Source organism: Mesocricetus auratus, unplaced genomic scaffold, assembly GCF_017639785.1.
Source record: "Mesocricetus auratus isolate SY011 unplaced genomic scaffold, BCM_Maur_2.0 Super-Scaffold_15014, whole genome shotgun sequence".
Lineage (NCBI taxonomy): Eukaryota > Metazoa > Chordata > Mammalia > Rodentia > Cricetidae > Mesocricetus > Mesocricetus auratus.
The window spans coordinates 43,482,801-43,506,632 of record NW_024429186.1 but is presented as its reverse complement, the minus strand read 5'-3'; the positions used below and the strand labels follow the sequence as shown (position 1 = coordinate 43,506,632).

Below are 23,832 nucleotides of genomic sequence, written 5' to 3'. Positions count from 1 at the left end.
AAGTTGACTTTGGCTATACGAAGATAGCTTGCTTCTTGGTAGGTTCTTCCTCTTTCAGAGAGCAAATGCAGATTGGATTCTAAAGTCACCCCTCCTCCTTTGCTACTTAATGAAGGTGGTCCCTATGCAATGAGCATTCCTAGAGGATCATTCGTCTCTCAGTCATTTTCTGAGTTCTGCCAAAGCATAAGGTATTGCATTAGATACTAAAGAAGGATGAACCTCTTGAGGCTCTGACTCTGTAGGACACTGAATTCTTGTGGGGAAGATATGACGTATTTATAAATGAATACAATCTAGGATAAGAGCCTTGTGAACTTTTAGCTGAGGCTTTGAAGGATGCGTAGTGTGAAGATAGTGGTTCATTAGAGGCAAAGGAAGCAGAGTGGGAAATGCGTGAGCCATGATCATTTGAGGGTTTTCTGAAATACTGAGTAGTAAATATGGAACAGAGGTTGTATTTACATACATACATAAATGGGTAGTTGGAGAGTGGTTAAAAGACAGGACATTGAGGCCGGGCGTTGGTGGCGCACGCCTTTAATCCCAGCACTCGGGAGGCAGAGGCAGGTGGATCTCTGTGAGTTCGAGGCCAGCCTGGTCTACAGAGTGAGTTCCAGGACAGCCTCCAAAACAATACAGAGAAACCCTGTCTCGAAAAACCAAAAAAAAAAAAAAAAAAAAAAAAAGACAGGACATTGACATAGGAGGATTGATCCAAAGTTATAGGCCAGCTTGGGTCACCTGGCAAGATCTGGCTACAAAACAAAACAAAATAAACCCAACTTTGAAATGTTCATGTGGTTAGATGGCCATTGTCAGTTGTTCTAGAATGAGTACTTTCTCAAACCAAAACAATCCGAATCCTTTTTAAAGGGTATTCTATTTGTGCTAGAAAAGTTAAGATTTGTGTTGGGGGCCTCAGACAAATGCTTATAAGTTCTTAGTGACCAAGTTATCTGCCTTTGTAGTATACTGATTAATAGAAAGTCAGGCAGAGGGGGACCCAGTGAGTCCCAGGAGTTACTATTGTTGGTTTACTCTTTTTTTGCCTTTTTTGTACTCTTTGGAGATTCCTCCACCCAGCTCCCAAATAAGTCATACACAGAGGCTTATTATTTGCTGACCTTAGCTTGACTTGTTTCTAGCCAGTTTTTCTTAAATTAATCCATCTACCTTTCCCCCTGGGCTTTTATCTCTTTATTCTGTAAATCTTACTTTCACTCTTACTCCATGGCTGGCTGGGTGGCTGGCCCCTGAAGACCTCCTCTCCTTGTTCTCTCAGTCTCTTCTTCCTTGTTTCTCCTTCTATTTATCCTCTCTGTCTGCCAACCCTGCCTACCCTAGCTCCTGCCTTGCTATTGGCCATTCAGCTCTTTATTAGGACCACTAGATGTTTTAGATAGGCAAAGAACCACAGCTTCACAGAGTTAAACAAATGTGGCATAAACAGAAGTCACACACCTGAACATAATTTTCTATCACAGGTCACATTGCAGAGAAGAAACACAGACACACAAATGATGGATTGTACTGTTCTAGAGGTCTCCTAGGTGTGTAGGAATACTCCTTCCTTTTTGTGATGGTATACAGCTTTCTCCAGAAGCACAAAGCTCATTGAATTGGCTTAAGTATATGGATGAATTTACTGAATTATGATGGTGGGTTAGTTACTTTTCTCATGACTCTACAAGATATTTGACACCAACAACTTAAGGGGGGGGGTTGGCTTACAGTTGTAGAGGGTTCAGTCCATGCTCAATTGACTCCATATTTCTGGGCCTGGGTTGGGCCAGTCCATCATGACCACAGGAGCGTGTGGCAGAGGTTGTTCACATCATGATGGAGAAGAAGCAGAGAGAAAGGAAGTCTCAGGGGACCAAGTTTAATCTTCAAAAGAATGCTCTCAGTGACCTACTTCCTTCAACCTTTCTGTATAGTGCTACCAGCTGGGGACTAAGCACTGATCACTTGAGCTTACAGGCATGTTTTATAGTCAAACCCTAATAGATCCTGAACAATGTGAAGGTCAGGAGTAGAACTGAGTAGACTAAGACCTGCCATTCTTGTTCTGCTTATGTCTGCCTTCCTTCCTTCCTTCCTTCCTTCCTTCCTTCCTTCCTTCCTTCCTTCCTCCTCCTCCTCTTCATCATCATCATCATCATCATCATCTTCTTCTTCTTTGTCTTCTTTTTTTTTTGTGTTTTGTTTTGTTTTTCGAGACAGGGTTTCTCTTTGTTGTTTTGGAGGCTGTCCGGGAACTCGTTCTGTAGACCAGGCTGGCTTCGAACTCACAGAGATCCGCCTGCCTCCCAAGTGCTGGGATTAAAGGCGTGTGCCCCTTCTTTAGTTTCCAAAGAAACTTTCCTCAGGAGGGGAATCCTTGGCTCCCAAGGGTCACAGTTAATCTTTGAGTACCCTCAAAGAGGCACTGTTACTTTTCCTTGCTGCCAGTTTGAGCAACTCCAGGGTAGATCTCCAATTAGTTCAGTTCTTTAGGCCAACCTTTACGTTTGAGGACCTGCGTCCTACTGGCCAGGCTCAGTAGGAGCACTTAGGCTGTGCTGGAGGGAATGCTTTACTTAGGAATTGGGGAGAGATGTTATCTCTAGCAAAGGGACAAAACAGCCTGGTTCTTCCCCTCCTGAAAAGGAAAGCCTGATGAGCATCTATAGCCCTAGGGCAAGGAAGAAATTTTGCATTTAAAAAACACTGCCTAGGGAGGTAGATTTATGGCTAACTTGAGCTAGCAGATGTGGCAAGAGCAAGGATGTACTTAATTGGTTCAGGTAGCTGTCTTGACAGGCTTGTTTTTTGTTGTTTTCCCACATAGCTTCCACTAGTATCAGAAGTCTGGGGCTGTCAATACTTCCTGAAAGCTTTCTTGCTGTCCCGTGTGACTGAGCTGTCAGTGATGACGGCATACATTTCAACCCTTCTATTTTGTACAAGGCAGTTTTGAGTCTGCTACATAAGCCTAAGTGATGATTAAATTTCATCATCATGAAGCGGAGAAGGAAATTGAGGTAAAGGCTAGAAAAATTTGGCTCAAGTACAATTGTCTGATTTGGAGGAAGGTCATGCTTCTTTTCTGAGTTACACTGCTTCTTTTTGATGTTTCTGGAAATGTATTATTACTACGAATGAGAGTCAACAGGTATAGTATAGTAACATGTTTTTTTTCTCTTTTGGGGGGTTGCCACCCAGCTCCCAAATGAATCACACATGGAGTCTTATTAGCACTCATGAATGGTCAGCCTTAGCTTGGCTTTTTGCTAGCCAGTTTTTCTCAACTTAAATGAACCCATCTGTCTTTCCCCTCTTGACTTTTATCTTTCTTCTGTACATCTGACTTTCCTTGTTTCTCTGTGGCTGGATGGCTCCTGAATTCCTCCTCTCCTTGTTGTCTTGGTCTATTGTTTTTCCTCCCTTCTTCTATTTATACTCTTTGCCTGCCAGCCCTGCCTATCCTTGTTCCTGCCTTGCTATTGGCCTTTCAGCTCTTTATTTAGGATCACCAGGTGTTTTAGACAGGCAAAGAAATACCAGCTTCACAAAGTTAAATGCTGCATACATAAAAGTCACACACATGAAAATAATATTCTACCACAATATAGTATTAAGCACTTCAAATGAACTATCTCATTCAGTCTGTACTAGGGTTATCTTCAATTTACTATTGGGAAAACCAATGCTTGAGTCATCATGCAACTAGTAAGTAACGAAGCCATGGCTCGCATCTATAAACAGCACTTCCTACTGCGTGTATCTCTAGGAGCATAGTGTCTGATAGAGTTCCAAGTCAGCTGTTGTCCTTGGGCTTCTCTGTTAGCAGTTGCCTACATGGCAAATGGAAAAGTTGCTAGCACATTCCTCCTACAAGTTTTAGTGTTTGCTTTTCCTTGATCTTAAGGCTTGAAGGGAAAGAAGAGCAATTCACTTTACAGTGTGGTTCTCTTTTTCAAAGACTTCCCTGTGCTACCAAACAACAGTGCCATCTTCACATAGTACTGACTAAATTGTCTGTCTGTCTGTCTTGGCTCAGAGACCACACTAATTCACTAGAAGCTTGCTGCTCTTTTAAAATCCTAAAATGACCTTTATGGTTTGGAGAGTTTCACTTTTGGCAATAGGTTTGCTGTGGCACTTTTATAGTCAGTAGGAGCCAGATGACAGGCCTCCAGACCAGCACGGCTTTTCATGTTTCTTACTTTAGTAAGCTTGGATTTGATTAACTTTTATCGGTGAACAATGTCACGATCAAGGAGAGAATATAGTCTATAAAGTGAGTCACTGATGATTATACACTGATGTCAAACCGTGAGCCATCAGAACCTGTGTCCTCTAGAATGTGGTGTGTAGCTGTTTGTCATGTTTTCCCTTCCATAACATGTGGAAACCCTAATTTCTATTTTCAGCCTATGGAGGACTACTATGTTCAGTTTTTAAAAGGATGTGGAACTGTTTCTTTTATGTCTTTATTGAAAGGAGAAAATTCTGTAGAGAGGTAAAATGGCTGCGGTTGGACACAGCTGGTATTCAAGTAATGTGCTAATTTGGAAAACCTTGTCTGAGATGTCTGGGGCTTCACACTTGGGATTTCAATACATTGAATACCGAGACAGGAGGACTGCCATGAATTAGAGGTCAGCCTGTACAGTAATTTCCAGGATAGTATGAGAGGCTGTCTCAAAAACAAAAACAAGATAAAAAACCAAACCATAAAACAGAAGAGGACACATACTCCCACCCTTAGGGAGGAACTATTGGTATTTGATAACTTTGGAAAAGGAAGAGTCAGTTTTCTTTGATGGGGTATCACTGGTATACTGCAGGGAAGGCCCCAAATCTGAGAGTAGTTGGCCAACATAAATTGAAGGGGCATAAAGAGACAACACGCATACACACACAGAGAAAGAGAGAGAGAGACAAAGAGACAGAGAGACAGATGGAGAGAGAAAGAGAGACAGAGAACATAAAATTGGCTGGGTAGAAAGGTTCTGGGTAAGGGTGGACCTGGGAGTTGAGGGAGAAGATTGAATTTGATCAAAATAAATTGTGTGCAATTTTCAAATAAATAATAAAAATAACATTAAAACAAAAACATGAAACAGGGCTGGTGACAAGTAAAGGCACTTGTCACCAACCCTAATACTCAAGTTCAGTCTACAGGACTTACACCGTAGAAGTGGAGAAACAACTCCTGCTAGCTGTCCTCTGGACACCACATGTGTGCTGTGGCACATTAACACACACACACATTAACACACACACACATTAACACACATACACACATACACACATACACATTAACACACACATATATACATTAACACACACATACACATTAACACACACATACACATTAACACACACATTAACACACATACACACATACACATTAACACACACATATATACATTAACACACACATACACATTAACACACACATACACATTAACACACACACATTAACACACATACACACATACACATTGACACACACATATATACATTAACACACACATACACATTAACACACACATACACATTAACACACACACATTAACACACATACACACATACACATTAACACACACATATATACATTAACACACACATACACATTAACACACATACACACATACACATTAACACACACATATATACATTAACACACATACACATTAACACACACATATATACATTAATACACACACACATTAACACACATACACACATACACATTAACACACACATATATACATTAACACACACATACACATTAACACACACATATATACATTAATACACACACATTAACACACATACACACATACACATTAACACACACATATATACATTAACACACACATACACATTAACACACACATATATACATTAATACACACACATACACATTAACACACATACACACATTAACACATACATACACATTAACACACATACAGACATTAACACACACATATATACATTAACACACACATACACATTAACACACACATACACATTAACACACACACACATTAACACACACACACACACACACACACACACACACGGAATAAAAAAAAAACCACAACTCATTAAATCAAGCAAGCAAGCAAACAAAGCAAACCACAAAACCTTGTCAACAAGTTTACTTCAAACAGAATTTCAGTTAGATGGAGGTAATTACAAGAAATTCTTGGCACTGACAGTGTTCACATTCTACTGTTATTTGATGGCCATTTATTAATTCATTTAGTCTTCATTAAGTATCAATAAGTCCTTGTCTTGGAGATGAATAAGATGTGTCCTGTACAGTAACAATAGTTCATTATCTAATAGAGCTTTTAAAGTCTTCTTATTAATGCAGCCAGTGTGGCTCTCAAAGAGAGTCAGGCTGGAAGATTTTGGGATTGTTGAAATAAAGTTGTGTGGATTATTTCTCTTTTCTTTTCCTCTTTCCTTTCTTTTCTTTTTTGTTTTTTTGAGACAGAGTTTCTCTGCCTAACCTTGACTGTTCTGGAACTTACCATGTAGACCAGGTTGACCTCAGACTCAGAGATCAGCCTGCCTCTGCCTCTCGAGTGCTGGGATTAAAGGTGTGCACTACCACCACCTGGCTTGAATTGTTTTATAAAATAATCTTTTATTCAATATTTTTGGAAAGTAAATGTAGTCTTTCATTGGGGAAAGATATTTGAGAGTTAGGTGGTGCAATTAAGCCTGCCTGGCAGTCTTGGGGGAAAGGTCTTTGTGAGGAACAGGTGTAAGATATTATTTATAGAAGTATTTTGCTGGCCGGGCTGTGGTGGCGCATGCCTTTAATCCCAGCACTCGGGAGGCAGAGACAGGCGGATCTCTGTGAGTTCGAGGCCAGGCTCGACGGACAGCCTCCAAAACAATACAGAGAAACCCTGTCTCGTAAAACCAAAAAAAAAAAAAAGTATTTTGTTGGGTGGTGGTGGCCCATGCCTTTAATCTCAGCACTCGGGAGGCAGAGGCAGGCTGATCTCTTTGAGTTCCAGGCCAGCCTGGTCTACAGAGCGAGTTCCAGGACAGGCTCCAAAGCTACACAAAGAAACTCTGTCTCAAAAAAAAAAAAAAAAAGCAAAAAACAAACAAACAAAACAAAAAAAACCTGAACAACAAAAGTATTCTTACATTTAGTAAGACTTTGTACTATTGGTGCAAAGAATAGCGTTTAGATAACTTTCATGAACTTATAGACTTTACCTTGTTATTTTGCAGGCAGGGTCTCCCTAATACAGGCTGTAAGGGCTCCAACTCATGGCAATTTCCTGTTTCAGCCTCCCAAGTGCTGGTATTACAGGTGTGAGCCACCGCACTTAGCATTTTTCTAATCTCTATATATGTGAATCAAATTATGTTTCAATTACACAAGTATAAAGACGTGAACAACAAAGGCTATCCAGTTTTCTGAAAGTACTAGTCTGTACATCAGTATAAATCTTTGAAATCATGCGGATGTTTCCAAATCACACACGAATTTGTCTTCCTTATACGAGATGGTTCCAAGTAAAATGTAATTAGGGAACGGGTGTATAATTTAAAAGTATCCCTTCTCCCATCCCAAAACACTGACCTGGCTCACCCAAGGTTATGATGTAACTGTAGCGCCCGGATCTGAGAACACGCTCCCGGAACGTTTGTGTTGCAGCGCCTCGCTTCCAGCCGGTGCACTTTGGCGAAGGACCATTCCGGCCCAGTGCCTGTTGGTAGGAGTCTGCTTGACGTCGGGTCTGGGGGTGCTTGAAGGTGGCAGTGGCTGGAGCCTGCGTCCGGGATAAGCCAAAGCAGAGGAGACGCCATGGACGATCAGGGCTGCCCCAGGTGTAAGACCACCAAATACCGGAACCCTTCGTTGAAGCTGATGGTGAACGTGTGCGGACACACTCTGTGAGTCTGAGACCCCGGATTCCTGGGGGGGGGGCAGTCCTGGGAGATGCTAGGAGGCAACTCGGGAGGAAAAAGGGTGGGGTGAGTGTCAGCATCGGATGGGGGGGGTGTGTGGAAAAGGGAGCGCCGTTCCTTTAAAAGGTCTGTAGCCACTGGCCTCGGGCGTCTTTGGCCCACTTTGAACTTGGAGTTTTGGTTGTGGCACGCAAAAGTTTGTCTCTTACCTGCCTTTCCGGCCAGGGAAAATCGTGGCTTGTTTCCACGCCGCCTTGTGAGGTTAGTTAAGACTCCAGACAGATCTCTGGCCGAAAATGTGGGGGATTGGAGTGTTTAATTCCTTACGAATTGAAAAGAGAAGTGCTATGAAAACTTACTTTGGGTGTATACTGTTGCTGCTGATTGAATGAATTAATTGGAAATCCTGCTGTGTATGTATACGTGTTCTGACGAAATCAGTTGGACTTTAATCGTGTGGAGGAAGAAAATACAGACTGTAGGCCGTTATTTGGGAAATAGGTGATGGTTGGCTTTTTATTGAGTTTGCATTATATTCCAGGCGCTGTAGCGTTTCACTATGAGCAATCGCATGGTGAGATTATGTGGGTATCATTCCCTCTTCATAGGAAGTGATCCTGAGACAACCCAGGACGTGGGTCTTGAGAGTCTGGAACCCAGGAAGTGGATCTAGGAAGTAGGTGCCCTTGGTTGCTTGGTGGTGAAAGCAGAGAGTGGTTTTATGTTTTTTTTTTTTTTTTTTTTTTTTGGTTTTTCGAGGCAGGGTTTCTCTGTATTGTTTTGGAGGCTTTCCTGGAAGTCGCTTTGTAGACCAGGATGGCCTCGAACTCACAGAGATCCACCTGCCTCTGCCTCCCGAGTGCTGGGATTAAAGGCGTGCGCCACCAACGCCCGGCTGGTTTTATGTATTTTCAAGATTAAGTGCAAAATTTGATCAAAGTGTTTGTCGGTTTTATGGTGAAGTGGTTTAGTAAAAGGTGGTTTGAGATTAAAGGCACTATAAAATCTTCAGCACATATATTCCTATAGTTTCAATCTTCTCACGAAAGGTAGATTACAGTGTGATAGACAAGGTCTTTAGGCATAAATTGCATAATGTGCTATATTTATAATTGTCATGATAGGATTATTAATTTCCGTAATCGGTTCCTTTTCCTAATTAACCTTTATTTTGCTTTAGGCAGTGTAGCAGTGACTGAATGATTTAAGATTAAAAATACAGTAAAGGTAGTCAGTCGGAGTGTATGAACAATGGAAGTGAGGGAATACTGTTGGCTTTTAACATTTTTTTTTGCTAGTCCCAAAGTGCCCCCACTCTGTGTGTGTGTGTGTGTGTGTGTGTCTGTCTGTCTGTCTGTCTGTGATATAGCCTTCCCATTTATTTTCTGTTGTAAACTAGATAGTTAGTGATGGTGTTGTCCTGCAGAAGAGTCTGAATCTTGTTTGCCGAAGAGTTGGCTTTGTTTACTGTGTTTCTCTGTCCTCTGTATTATATCTGAATTGTTGCTTGTATTGAGTTTTATCAGATGGACATTTAACTAATACATTTGTTGGTGAGACTAATTAGTAAGTGATGTTCATTTATTTTAAGTGATGTATAGTAGTGTGCAAATTATGAAACAGCACCCTCTTTGGGAAGAAAACTTTGGAGAAAACTTTGGGGGTTTAGAAGACATATGGATATTCTCCATGACTCTCTCAAGGAATTGGCTGCATTGTGAATTTCAGCTACACGAATCCCCCCACACACTTGATTTCTACCTATGCTCAGTAAAGCATAACTGATGTGCCTTTGAAAGACTTTTATTTACTTATTGTATGTGTGTGGGTGTTTGCCTGCAATGTATAGATGTGTTTGCATTGCCACCAGAGGCTAGAAGAGGACATTGGATCTCCTGGGGCTGGAGCTACATATGGTTGTGAGCTGCCCTGTGAATGCTAGGAATTGAACCCAAGTCTTCTGGAAGAGCAGCAAGTGCTCTTCATCTCTGGGTTGTCTCTCCAGTCCTTATTATTACTTTTTTTCTATTTTTTTGAGACATTGTCTTGCTATATAGCCCAGGTTGACCAGGAATGTGTCTTGTAGCCTAGGCCAACCTTAAATTCTTGATATTCCTGCCTTAGTTTGAGTGCTGGACTAATTAGCTGTGTGCTACCATGCTAACGTGTGTGTGGTGTGTGTGTGTGTGTGTGTGTGTGTGTGTGTTCTTATTCTTGTGTAGGTATATGCATGGAGGCAAAAGGAGGATGCCCCATGTCCTGCTGTATCATTTTCTGCTTTATTCCTTTGAGACAGGGTTTCTCATTAAACCTGGAACTAGTTAACTGTACCTCATAGTGCTCGGGTTACAGGCCCTTGAGGCCATGCCCAGGTTTTTAATGTGGGTACTAGTATTTGAGTTCAGGTCCTTACATTTACACAGCAAATGTTCTTACCCACTGAGCCATCTTTCCAGCCCCCCCTCACCTTTTGAGACAGGATTTTGCTTTGTAAGTCAGATGACCTTGAACTAGGTAGGTGGTAGTTTAGGCTGACTTCAGGCTCAAGATCTCCTATCTTGGCCTCCAAAGTGCTGATACTGGGGCATTTGCAGGAGGGAACTTTGGTATAAGAACGTTTCATAGGTCTTTAACACGATGGACACCTTTTCGGACTTTTTGCGTTTTGTGTTTATTTTGCATGTGTTTTGCCTGTATATAATGGAGTCTGTCTCGTAAAAACAAAAAAAAAAGAGCCTGAAACAATGGCATATTAATTGCCTAGCCCTTTAGATTGCAAGTAGAAACAAAAAAAATTGTTTTTTCATCACTTCTTTCTTTAGTGGGCATGGAGTATATCTAACAAGTATTATAATAGCCCCTCTTGACTCAATTCTAGATTGGCTATTTAATGTGTAAATTTAGTGAAAATTAGTCATTTACTCTATGGATGGGATTAATAGTTACGTTTACCTTACAGGGTCATTGTGAGGGATTACATGAGGCATAGTTCAAGTAAATTTAAGAATGAGTTACTCTTACCTATGAAGAGATACTGCCTATCTTCTATAGAAAAATAGTTTCTTGGGCTTGCACTATGGCTCAATGGGTAATTGTGCTACATAGTAGGAGGAGAAAACCCAGCTCTTGCAAGTTATTCTCTGATCTCTGAGACATATCTTCTTCCCCGAAGTAAATAAATAAACGTAATAAAAAGTGCTTTGGTGGGTTTAAGTTTTAGGAGTCTGGCAATTTGCTTCCTAATTTTCTTAGCAAGTAGAGCTTAAAATGGTATATGGAATGAAAGTAATTTAATGAGAAGTAAGCCTGGAGATAGTTTGCTTCAAGTTTTAAATGTGTTAAGTCTGTTTTCAAAGACAAAAAAGCAAGGTTCAACAATAATTTATTAGTTGTTACTCTTTAGTAATTGATATTTTTGCAGGCTTTCTTGTATACTCAATAAAATTTCCAGGTCATTGATTTTCAGACTTGCCTCATATTAAAGAATCATCTGGGTACCTATTTAAAATACAAACTTCTGTTCCCTGTTATAATTTTTTTCTGGGTAGGGTGGGGGAAAAGACCCATACTTTATATTACTTATCTAGGTGAATCTTGTACTCAGATAGTTTTAAACACTACTAGGCTAGTCATATAACAAAGAATGGCAGGCATGGTTTCTGCCTTCCCATCCCCAACCCCTGTGTTTGTAGCTCAATAAAGTGACTCAGAGGAAGTTAGTTTGTATTTTTACAAAGAAAGTTTAGTTATAAAAATTTGTAATTGGCAGTTGGAGAGATGGCTTAGCAGTTAAGAGCACTGGTTGCTCTTTCAGAGGCCTCAGGTTCACAGCTCACAGCTCACAAATGTCTTTTACTCCCGTTTCAGGGGATCTGACATCCTCATACAGATAAGTGCAGGCAAAACATAGACACACATAAAATCAAGGAAAAAAAGAAAGGTGGATCGCTATGACTTTGTTTTCTCTTTCTCTTTTTCCCTCCCCCCTCTCTTTTTGAGACAGGGTCTCTAAATGAAGTCTTGGCTATGCTGGCCTCGAATTGACAGAGACCCACCTGCTTCTGCCTCCCAAGTTATGGTATTAAAGGAGTGCACCAGCACACATGGCCTGATCTCTGTTATGTTTGTGACTAGTCTGGTCTACCTAGAGAGTTCCAGGTTATCCAGTGCTACATAGTGAGACCCAAGAAGAAGAAACAAAAGCTTGAAATCCTGCAACCCAACTGGTTAGGAAAAGGGCCTTTGATTAGTGGATACATCTTAAAGTGATGAAGGTTAGCACCAAGGGAACAGACATTTTGGTCGGCTTCAAATGCATAAATCATGTATAAATCAGCTGTTGAGGAGGGAAGAGCCTTTTGGATTTGGCTCTCAGGATTAGTGAGGAAATCTGTACAGAAGAACAGGCTACAGAGTGCTGCTTATTAACAGGACTGACAGGAACATTGGAAGACCTGTTAATTAGAAGTTAGAAGGGATTTAGTAATCTTGCTTGTACTCCACCCACGCTTCTTTTCAGACATACAGAGAAACGAAAGCCCATTCCAGTCTTTTTGTGTATACATTTGTTGGTGATTGTTCAGTTAAATTTTAATCATGTTTGCTAAATACAATCCTATGAAGGTTGCATTTTGTATTTTCTGTGTATAAGTTGAAAGTACTATAAACTGAAAATAGCATATTCTCAAGGTAAATTTCATCTACTTAAAACTAATTCTCTCTTTACATTTAGTTTTTCAGGGTGCTAGTTTAAATAAAAAATAAACACTGTCAAAACTTTAAACATTCGGGCTGGAGAGATGGCTCAGTGGTTAAGAGCACTGACTGCTCTTTCAAAAGGACCTGGGTTCAATTCCCGGCACCCACATGGCAGCTCACAACTGTCTGTAATTCATTTCCAGAGGACCTGACACCCATGGCAAAGCACCAATGCATATAAAATAAAAATTAAAAAAAAAACTTTAAACATTCAGCCATAGTTTTGTGGGCCATTGCTGCACTTTGCCACATATCTTTATCTTTAGCCTATGATGTAGAAAACAATGTCAGTATTTATTTTATAATTACAATTAGGGGACAAGAAGGCTAAATGAATTTCATTACTTTTGAGAGGAAGTAATTTCAGTACCTTCACTTCTTTTTTTTTTTTTTTTTGGTTTTTACGAGACAGGGTTTCTCTGTATTGTTTTGGAGGCCCAAGGCCCAGCCTGGAACTCACAGAGATCCGCCTACCTCTGCCTCCCTAGTGCTGGGATTAAAGGCATGCGCCACCACGGCCCAGCCGTACCTTCACTTCTTGTATTTCATTTTCATGTTGTATATCATTATATTTCATGTGTATACATTATATATGTACAAATATGTATATGAATTCTCTGCAAATAGAAAAGAAAATGTGAAGTTTAATGAACATCAGTAGAAATTCTTTGGAGTGTTAGATTTTTATTTAAAAGTTGAAACATGTAAAAAAAAGAATTTTGAGATGAAGGCAAATGACTATCTATCCCTCTTTTTTTAGAACATAAATATGATAGTGGCTACATCATTGGAAATTAATGAGGGCTCCATCAATATGGTGCAGTGTCTCTGCATTGTGGATTCATATATATTTAATGAAGCTGCAATTCTACTTCCAGGTATCTGAAACAAGCTGCATCTGAGATTAACTTGGCCTTTCTTGTAAACAAGTCATTGAATTATAATATAAGTGCCTTGAAATAGTATTCGATATAGTTTCTTCATAAGTAATGCCATAGTGTTTACTTTGTTGCCATAATTAAGTTGTTTTTAAACAAACAAGGCTCAAATTTTAGTATTGCTTCAGATATTGTCAAGTATGTCGTATTTAGTTGATATTTTAAAAATGATTACTGGGGCTGGAGATTCGGCTTAGTGGTTAAGAGCATTTGCTGTTCTTGCAAAGGACCAGGCTTCAATTCCCAGTACCCATATGCCATCTTACCACCTTTTCAGGTACCAGGCATTGGTGTGGTGTACAGACATACATGCTGGCCAAACACTCATATACATAAAATAGCAAAACAATTAAATCTAAAAAAATTACAGAAGGTTGTTGGTGGCTTATTGCCTTTAATCCCAGCACTTGGGTGGCAGAGGCAGGTGAATTGTTATGCGTTTTGAGGCCAGCCTGGTCTACATAGCAAGTTCCAGGACAGCCAGAGTTATGCCTTTTAAAAAAGTCAGTGAATATGGTGTTAATAAATACAAATTCCTTATCTATGTTTACTTTTTGCCCAATTGATAGCAAGGGAGCTGTCTTTGACATTGATAAACAAATAGGTGGTGTGTGTGTGTGTGTGTATGTTAGTTTTGTGTGTGTTTATATATGTGGTATGTATGCATGTGTATGCGTGTGGATGTGTGCTCAACTGTGTACGCATGGAAACCTAAGGAAGATGTCAAGGGTCCTGCTCTATCGCAATCCACTTTGTGCTCTTGAGACAGGGTCTCTTGCTGAACTTGAAGCAAGGCTGGTGGGGCTAGCAAGTTCCAGCCATCATCCTGCATTCTCTTCTAGGGTTACAAGGGCATGTAGAAGTACCTGACTTTTTACATGGGTGCTGGGAGTTTGAACTCAGGTCCTTATTTTCTTGTGCAATGACTACTCTTACCTGTTGAGCCATCTTCCCAATCCAGTAAACAACATTTTAAAAAATTAATTTATTATGTTTATTGAGACATGGTGTCATGCATTGCAGCTTGCCCTGGACTCCCTACGAAGCTGTGGAAGACTTGCAGCTTCTACTTGCTGCTACCTGTCAAATGCTAGGGTTTCAGGGATATACCGCCATATCCAGCTGACCTGGTACTGATTGATACACTGCCACATCCAGCTGACCTGGTGCTGAGGGATTTGTGCATTTTAAGCAGGCACTATCAACTGAGTTGCATCTCAGTGCCAGCAACATTTTATTTTATTTATTTATTTATTTATTTTTGGTTTTTCGAGACAGGGTTTCTCTGTGGCTTTGGAGGCTGTCCTGGAACTCGCTCTGTAGACCAGGCTGGCCTCGAACTCACAGAGATCCGCCTGCCTCTGCCTCCCGAGTGCTGGGATTAAAGGCGTGCGCCACCAACGCCCGGCCGCCAGCAACATTTTAAAGACAAAAAGTTTATACCCTTACCTGGGCATGGTGACATATACCTGTATTCTCAGTACTGGGAAGCTGTAGTAGGAGGATAGCATATTGTAGGCCATCCTGGATTACATAGCAAGATTTTGCCTCAAAAAGAAAAAGAAAAAAAAATCTTGCTTACGGTAATTTAAATATATTTTAAAGGTCTAAAATATATATTGGAATAGATGTTTTTCTGCATTATTAAGATTATGAATGTCTTGTTTATATTTCAGGCACTCATTAATATTTAATTTCTTTTGGAGGTTAATTGCAAAAAGCGATCTATATAATGTGCTGCAATTAAATGCAAAATCATATACTTTATAGTTGGGATCCTGTAGATGACAACAACCATGACTAGGGTAAATCTAATGCTTCTAACTTTTCCTTACAAAATACATTGCATTTTTTGTTTATTCATGTGTTTTGGATTTATATTATTTGAAAAGAGAATGGAAACTAAAACATACATTACGGGAGGAAGTTAGTATGTGATAAACTAGAATTATTGAAAACATGGCCCAAGCAGATTGATTACTGTAGCATTTCATGAAAGAGTCCCAAGAATAGATAGGCTCCAGGGTTTATGTTTTTCCTTCTAGGCGCTGAAGTCTGAGTATGGGTGCGATAAGCACCTGTTCTACCACTGCAGCATAGCCCCACAAACGTTACTTGTTTCTCTTACAAGGTATTTGCCATGTTGAACCTGGCACATGGTAGCTAATGTTCTTTGGGCACATAATATATTATGTATTGTGATTATTAAGTAGATTGATGTTGTGAGTCTCGACTGTGATAGAATGCCTGATGTTTGCAATAATTCAAATGCGCTGAGGATTATTGGTCATCCCATGTAAACACAGGTAGCAGTCTCTGTGTCTGAATATCTTTGTGTGTATGTGAGTATAATGGATACATTTTCTCCTTTCTTTCTTTGCTTTTGCTCCGCCCCCTCCCTCCCTCCCCCTCTTTCTTTTTCTTGATAGTGACATACTTTATAGCCCAGTCTGGCTTGGATTTCATTATGTCATGCAGGCTGGCCTAGAATTTGAAGTAGTCCTCCTGTCTTGGCCTCTTGAGTGCTTGGACTAAGGTGTGCACTACCACACTTGAATTTTTTTCCTTCTTAGGATGATGGGGATCAAACCTAGAGCCTCCAACATGCAAGGCAATGTAGCTCTCATTAAGCTATGTTATCAACCCCAATAGGCTGTATTTCTTCTTTCCATTCTCCTTCCTTCCCCTCCTCGCCTCTCCCCTTCCCTTTCCTTCTTTCTCCCTTCCTACCCCTCCCATCCCTGGTCCCTCCAGCAAGTTCTTGCTGTGCAGCCTCAGTTAGTCTGGAACTTATAATCATCTCACCCTGACCTTCCAAGTGTTGTAGTTACGGATATTTACCACTACATCTGCCTTCAATAGGGTATATTTCTAGAAGTAGGGTGCATATTTATAATTTTGGTAAATGCTACCATTTTTCTTTTTTTAAAAAAAGATTTATTTATTTATAATGTATACAGTATTCTGCCCAGGTGGTTTTGAGACATCATGTGGTTGCTGGGAATTGAACTCAGGACCTCTGGAAGAACAGCCAGTGCCCTTAACTTGAGCCATCTCTGCAGCCCCCATTTTTCTTCTGTTTTTCTAAATTTTATTAAGATATAATAAAAACATATATTTGAAGTACATAGTTTTGAATCTCATGTACAACCATCATCATATGATTTTTATCACCTCATAAAATATCTTATGTAACCAGCTGGTGATGGCAAACACCTTTAATCCCAGCACTCCAGAGACAGGCAGGTGAATTTCTATGAGTTCCAGGCTGGCTTGGTTGGCAAAGCAAGTTCCAGGACAGCCAGGGCTACACAGCTCTAGGGAGACAGAGTCAGGAGGATCACAACTTCCAGGTCAGGTAGCGTGTAATACAATGGTGAGGTTCATGCCAGCCTGGGCTATGCATTTAAGAAAACTCCTTTACAGAAAGAAATTTGTGAGACCTGCGATGGGGGTGTTGGGGTGTATTAGTCAAGAATGGGTCTATTTCAGAGTCCACTTCCAACCAATTTTATGTAACTTTGCCAGTATACCCAAGTTGCTTTGATTACCAAAATGTAATAAATCTTTTACTGTAATTCTTTTACATCCCCCACCCCACACACACAGGGTTTCTCTGTGTAGCTTTGGAGTCTGCCCTGGAACTCCCTCTGTAGAACAGGCCTTGAATTCACAGAGATCTGCCTGCTTCTGCTTCTTGAATACTGGAATTAAAGGTGTTGGCCACCACTGCCCAGTTTCTTGTAATCTTTTTATTGCAGAAGTTTCTTTGATTATTCTATGCCCTTAGAATTTAAATATAAAGTTTGAACCATTTTGCTAACTTAAAAAAGCCTGCTAGAGAGTTGATTGGGGTTCTTTAAATGTGGGGAAAACTGCCATTTAAAAATAGCTGATTATGCTAATCTGTGGATGTAATAGCCTCTCCTTTATTTAGCTTTACTTTTAGACAACAGAGATCAGTAGTTTGCAATGTAGCGGTCTCAGTTGTCTATTTATTACATTTATTCCAAGGTACTCTTTGGTTCTACTTTTATCTTTTTAAATTTCACTTTCTAGAATTCAACTTTTCTGTACTAATTTTATCTACTGCACTCTTGTTAAATTCATTCTAGTAGTTGACATGTAGGTTTCCTTAGGTTTTCAGTGTAAAGCAGTCATACTGTTTGTAAATGTGACAGGTTTGTGTCATCCCTTCTGAACTTTATTATGTAGTTAGGATTTTTTTGTTTTTTGAATGGGGTTGAGATAGGGCATCCTAGGCTGGCCTGAATTTTCTATGCAGTTGAGGGTAATATTGAATTTTTGAATCTCTTGCCTCCATTTTCCATGTGCAGGGATTACAGGTGTGTGCCACCATGCAGGCCATTATTTAGTATTAATGCAAACTACAACTGTAGGTGGAGTTTCTGTGTCTTGGCAGTCACTCCCAAGTAACCATTCAGAGACTTATTAATTATAAATGCTTGGGCGATAGCTTAGGCTTGCCTCCAGCCAGCTCTTACAACTTAAATTAACCCATTCTATTAATCTATGTGCTGCCCTGAGGCTCGTTTACCTCATCTCTGAACTTCCCATGTTGCTCCTTTTGCATGTGACTTGTGGCTCCTCAGACTCCGCCCTTCTTCCCAGCATCTCTGTCTGACTGTCCGGCCTATACCTCCTGCCTAGCTACCAGCCAGTCAGCTCTTTTATTAAGCCAATCAGAGGGTGCCTTGGCAAAGACACGTCTTCATAGTGTACAAAAAGATTATCCCATAGCATATAACCTCTAGCATGGTGCTGAACGTGGGTGGTAAACGGGCACTGCCTTCTTTATCTTTGGGTAGGGGATGAAGTGAAACCTTTTACCAGCAAGTATGCTGTCAGTTGCAGACATTACTGGTGCTGTAATCAGCCTTCCCGTCTGCTTGTGTGGTATTAGCAAGCCTGGTAAGGTCTGCGCATGCTCTCTCTCCACTGTGTTGCCTGCCTCATGGTAGGGTAGCTTCCTCCAGGTTAAGTCCCCAACATGGGAACAACTATTTTTGTTTTTTTCCTTCATTTTATTCATGTGTATAAATATTTTTGCCTGGATGTGTGTGCATCATTTGCATACATATGGATAGTTGTGAGCCATCATGTGGGTGTTAGGAACTGAACCTGGGTTCTCTGCAAGAGCAACAAGTGCTTTTAGTGGCTTAGCCATCTTTCTAGAACTGCAACTCGGTTTTAAAAGTCTAGTTAGTCTTGGAGGCCTGGTATAGTTGTACGTACCTTTAATCGCAGCACTTAGGAGGTAGAGGCAGGTGTATCTCTGTGAGTTCAAGACTAGCCTGGTCTATAGAGTGAGTTCCACAAAACAAAACAAAATAAAAATAATAATCATATCTTGGATGTGCATATTCAGTTAATATGATAATAAGTCCCCTAGCTGGGAAAAGGATGGTATAGAACATGTACCCAGAAGGATGAGGTTGTTATTAGTTACATCCACAAGAAATATTTTCCCAAGTATTTTGAAATTTTATTTTATATAGTATTGATGCTATTTCTTCTTCAAGTACTTAATAGAATTTGCCAATATATGCTTCTGGGCCTGCATTTGTTTTTTTATTTAGGGAAGATCTTTAAAAATTTAATGTCCTTAATATACATATACATATATATTATACATATAACATATATATAATGTTTATTATATAATGTTGACTCTTGTCAGTTTCTCAAGAATTTTCTCCCTTCTAATTGTTGAATTTTCTGGCATAAATTTTTTAATAGTAGTCTATTGTTCTTTTAATGTTTATAGGTAAAAATCAGTTTTCATTTTCCTTTTATTCTTATTTAGAGATTTGTCAGTTTTGTTACTCCCTTCAAGGAACTGACTTATCATGTAGTTAGCTTTTATTTTCTGTTATCTATTTGGCCTTTCATTGATTTGTGTCCATTTTTATTATTTTTCTCTTACTCTGGATTTCTACCTTTACCTTTAAGTTATTTAGAAATCTGTTTCTATGTATTTGATGTTTTTGTACATGTCTTTTGTTGTTAATTTAATTTTATTGTGGTCAGAAAATATGTGTTATGAGATACCTATAGTAACATTTGATGTTTAATGTCCTTCATCATTGTTATGATGAAAATACCTTATGCACATGAAAAAAAGATGTCTGTTGTAGCTGGGTAGTAGTGGCATATGCCTTTAATCTCAGCACTCACACTTGGGAGGCAGAGGCAGGTAGATCTCTGAGTTTGAGGCCAGACTGGTCTACAGAGCTAGTTCCAGGGCAGCCAGGAAAAATAAACAAACAACATCCCCCAACAAAAACCAACCACCCAAACAAAAAACAAACAAAACAGAGAGATGTGTTGTACAGGACTGGGTGTCATGGCCTATAAATATAGACTAGATCAGGTTTTTCTTGTTAGTCAAATCTATATCCTCACTGATGCTTGTGTAATTGAGTTATTAGTTGATAATAATGAAGTCTTAAGAGCTTCTACTATGATTATGAAATTATGTATATCTTTAACTCTGTCAGATTTTGAAGCTCTGTTATAGGCAAATGTATATTTATAAATGTTATATCTTGTCAATCTTCCCTTTTATTGAACATTCATTCTGTTCTGTAATGCAGAAATATTAAGCTATACAAAATAGGGATGTCCTATGATATTTTACTGAGGGAGAAATCACTCAAGTGAGAAGCCAAGAAAGTCGAGAACTTTGAGGGCATTGGTGACGCATGCCTTTAATCCCAGCACTTGGGAGGCAGAGGCAGGTAGATCTCTGTGAGTTTGAGGTCAGCCTGGTCTACAAGAGTGAGTTCCAGGATAGCCTCCAAAGTCACAGAGAAACCGTGTCTCGAAAAAACCAAACCAAACCAAACCAAACCAAACCAAACAAACAAAAAAGTGGAGAACCAAAGGTCCTTATGCTGCTCTTCAGGCTGAAACCGGAACCCAAAGAGAGTGTCTCCTTCCCTTAGCTCCTTTATTCCCTGTGACCACGCCCAAACAGGTGTGGTCAGCGCTACAGGTAAGTAGATCTCTTCCCTGTGTTTATTTATTGAACCATGCGTCCTTTGTTTATATTGAAGTAGTCGCTGTAGCTTTCTTAATGGAGGCTTCTGTATCAGTAACTTTTCTGTTGCTGTGATAAAAAAAAAACCATGACCAAAAACAAGATGAAAGAAAGAGTTTAATTTGGCTTACAGTTCCAGAGGGATGAGTCTATCATGGCAGGGAGGCATGACAGCAGGTGACAGGCAGAGAGATCACATCTTCAAACACAAATATGAAGCAGAGAGCCAACTGGAAGGGACAGGCTGTGAATTCTCAACTCTGCCTCTGATGATATACCGCCCCCTGTAAGGCTCCATCTCTCCATAATCTCACCAAACAGTGCCACCAATCTGGGAACTAAGTGTTCAGGTGTCTGAGCTTGTGGGGAACACTTTTCATTCAAATTACCACTCCCTGGCCTGCCATATATAGCCTCATGGCCAGATCATAATGCAAACTTCATTTAGTGGCACTTCAAAATTTCCCATAGTCTCTGATAGTCTTTAATAGTGTCTAAAAGTTCAAGTCTTTTCTGAAACTCAAGGCAAAGTCTTGGTTTTTCCAGACAGAATTTCCCTCTGTAGCCCTGACTGTATTGGAACTAGCTCTATAGACTAAGCTGGCCTCCAACTCAGAGATTCATCAAGACAAACTCTTAATTGTAACTCTATTAAAACAAATAAACAATTTTAGAAACTTCCAGCATAATGGCACAGAATATACATTTCTATTCTAAAAGGAAGGAATGGGAATAGAGAGAGGAAATACCGAACCAAAGCATGACCAGAACCGTTTAAAGCAAACACCATATCCTGTAACTCCACGTTCAATGGCTGGGGCTATAGCTTCAAATGACTTAGATGATTTTCCCCTCAAGCTTTGCTATTTGCAAAGTATATCTTTCTCTTGGCATGGTTCTACTCCTTGTATGAAGCTCTCCTTGGCAGACATCCCGTGCCTCTGGCATTTCCAGCATCTCAGGGTTTCTGTAATGTAGGGTCCACTTTTACAGCTCAGACTGTGGCCTCTCAGACTTCCTGCCACACACTGCCTCACCTCCGTGGCTCTCTGAAACCATACAGGAAGAGCCCAGCCCCTTACTCTTTCACCTTTCATCCCTCTAAAGTCACATAATGTGGACAGCAGTTCTAGGTTCTGTTGCTGACTTAGGATGGACCTTTGTTCCCTTAAATCACATTAGCAGAAGCTTTTTTCTTCAGTTGTTTTCTAGGAGCAGAAAATGTTCCCTGCTCGACTTCATAGTTTGGAAGCTTAGTCAGGTAGGGTCTTGCCCGAGGCACTAATGCAGAGTAGAGGGGCTCTTCTTCCTATCACCTGTCCCTTTACCCAGTTCCAGCCTCTTCCAGCACGCACTGGGATGTAGCGGTCAGTTTCCTAGTGTTCTTTCCTCTCTAAATGTACATTTGTATTTCTTCTTGCCCCACTTCTCGTTTCCATTGTAGACCTGCATACATGCTGTCAGGAACAGCCATACACAGACTCAACATTATGCTGTCTTGAAATTTCTGCTGCCAAAGGAATTAATCCATTACTCAGGCAAGTTTGGAGGACAAGGGCAGAAGGTCTGTGGTCCAGTTGCTTTAAAGCTTTTACTTCCCCCTGAAAGCTTTTGAGTAGGGCCTCTATAGTTCACATGGCTGTCAGCAATACTGTCTTCCAGGCTCTTACTACAATATTTAAAGATCTGCTTCTAGCATTCACCTCCTTTTTAGACCAAAGTTGCAAAATCATCCATGTTCCTTAAAAAAAAAAGCTCTTCACATCAACAGTCCACTGTAGCATGAATTCTAATTATTCTTAATAAAAGCCCAGAGACAGATGTTGGGGTTAAAGCTGAAGATCAGAGAAACAAAAGAGCCAGCCACTGGAGAGTTCCCTCTACCAATACGCAGACCAAAGGGGCGATCGTGTCCTCAAACTGCTTCCTCAGACCCTTAGACTGCACTGCTCCTCAGACTGCATCTCTCCTTTGTCTCCTCTACCTTATGTTGCTCTCTCCGCCCAGCCATACCACTCCTGTCTCCACCTCCTTAGTGCTGGAATTAAAGGCGTGTCACTCCAAGTGCTGAGATCTCCTTTGTGTGAGCTCTGTTTCTCTTTTAGACTGGATCAATTTTGTGTAGCCTTGAACTAACACAGATATATCTGCCTCTGTCTCTTGGTGTTGGGATTAAAGGTGTGTACCACCACTGCCTGACCTCTAAGGCTAACTCATCTGGCTAGCTTTGCACTCTGGTCTTCAGACAAGCTTTATTTGATAGATAATAAACAAAATGTCACCACAGCACGCTCTCTGGTACCAACTTCTGTATCAGTTGCTTTTCTCTTGTTATAGACACCATGACCAAATGCAACTTATGAAAGAAAGCATGTTGGCTTATAGTTCCAGAGATATGAGTTTACCATGGTGGGAAGGCAAGTGGCAGATATGGAAGCAGAAGGAAGCTGAGAGACCCTATTTCAACCACAAGCATGGAGTAGAGAGAATGCATTGAACGTGGGGCAATACTTTAAACTCTCCAAGCCTGTCCCATGTGTCCTCCATCAAGTCTGCATCTCCTCATAACACACCAGCTGAGGACCAAGCGTTCCATTGCCTGAGCCTGTGGGGACATTTCTCATTCAAACTGCCACAGCTTCTGAGGAAGGAATACTTTTGCCTTTTTTTACAGTAAAATTAAGGGGCAAATGGAAGGCTGGATTGTGTTGACATACATAATTCCATGTGCTGTATTTGTTCTTTGGAAATTTGTTGTTAAGAGACGGTATGGGGCTGGGGAAGTGGCTCAGAGGTTAAGGGCACTGCTGTTCTTGTAGAGGGGCCAGCTTTGGTTTCCAGCACTCACATGGTGACTCACAATCGTTTATAAGTCTAGTTCCAGAGGATCTGACACTCTGTTCTGGTCTCTGTGGGCATCAGGCACACACATAGTGTACATCCATACATACAGGCAAAACACTTATACACATAAAATAATACATTTTATGAGGGAGAGAGGGAGGGAGGGAAGAAAGGAAGAAAGCTTTTGAGAGAATTGGTACTTGGGGAGGTGGCTCAGTAAATTGCCTGCTGTATAAGCATGAAGACATGAATTCAATCTCTAGTAAAAGAGAAAGGGAAAAAAATCCA

At 40.4% G+C, this 23,832-nt stretch overlaps 1 protein-coding gene across 2 annotated transcripts in view; it reads left to right on the top strand.

Moving 5' to 3' along the window:
* The first annotated feature begins 7,685 nt into the window (after window positions 1-7,685).
* Window positions 7,686-23,832, top strand: part of Mnat1 (MNAT1 component of CDK activating kinase) — a 158,587-nt gene continuing 142,440 nt past the window's right edge. The window contains exon 1 of one of the 2 annotated variants that reach the window (XM_040742940.1): window positions 7,686-7,926. In XM_040742940.1, the coding sequence (XP_040598874.1) occupies window positions 7,838-7,926 (89 nt within the window). In that variant the 5' untranslated portion in view covers window positions 7,686-7,837. The remainder of the gene's footprint in view (window positions 7,927-23,832) is intronic. The other variant, XM_040742941.1, reaches the window with a different exon arrangement.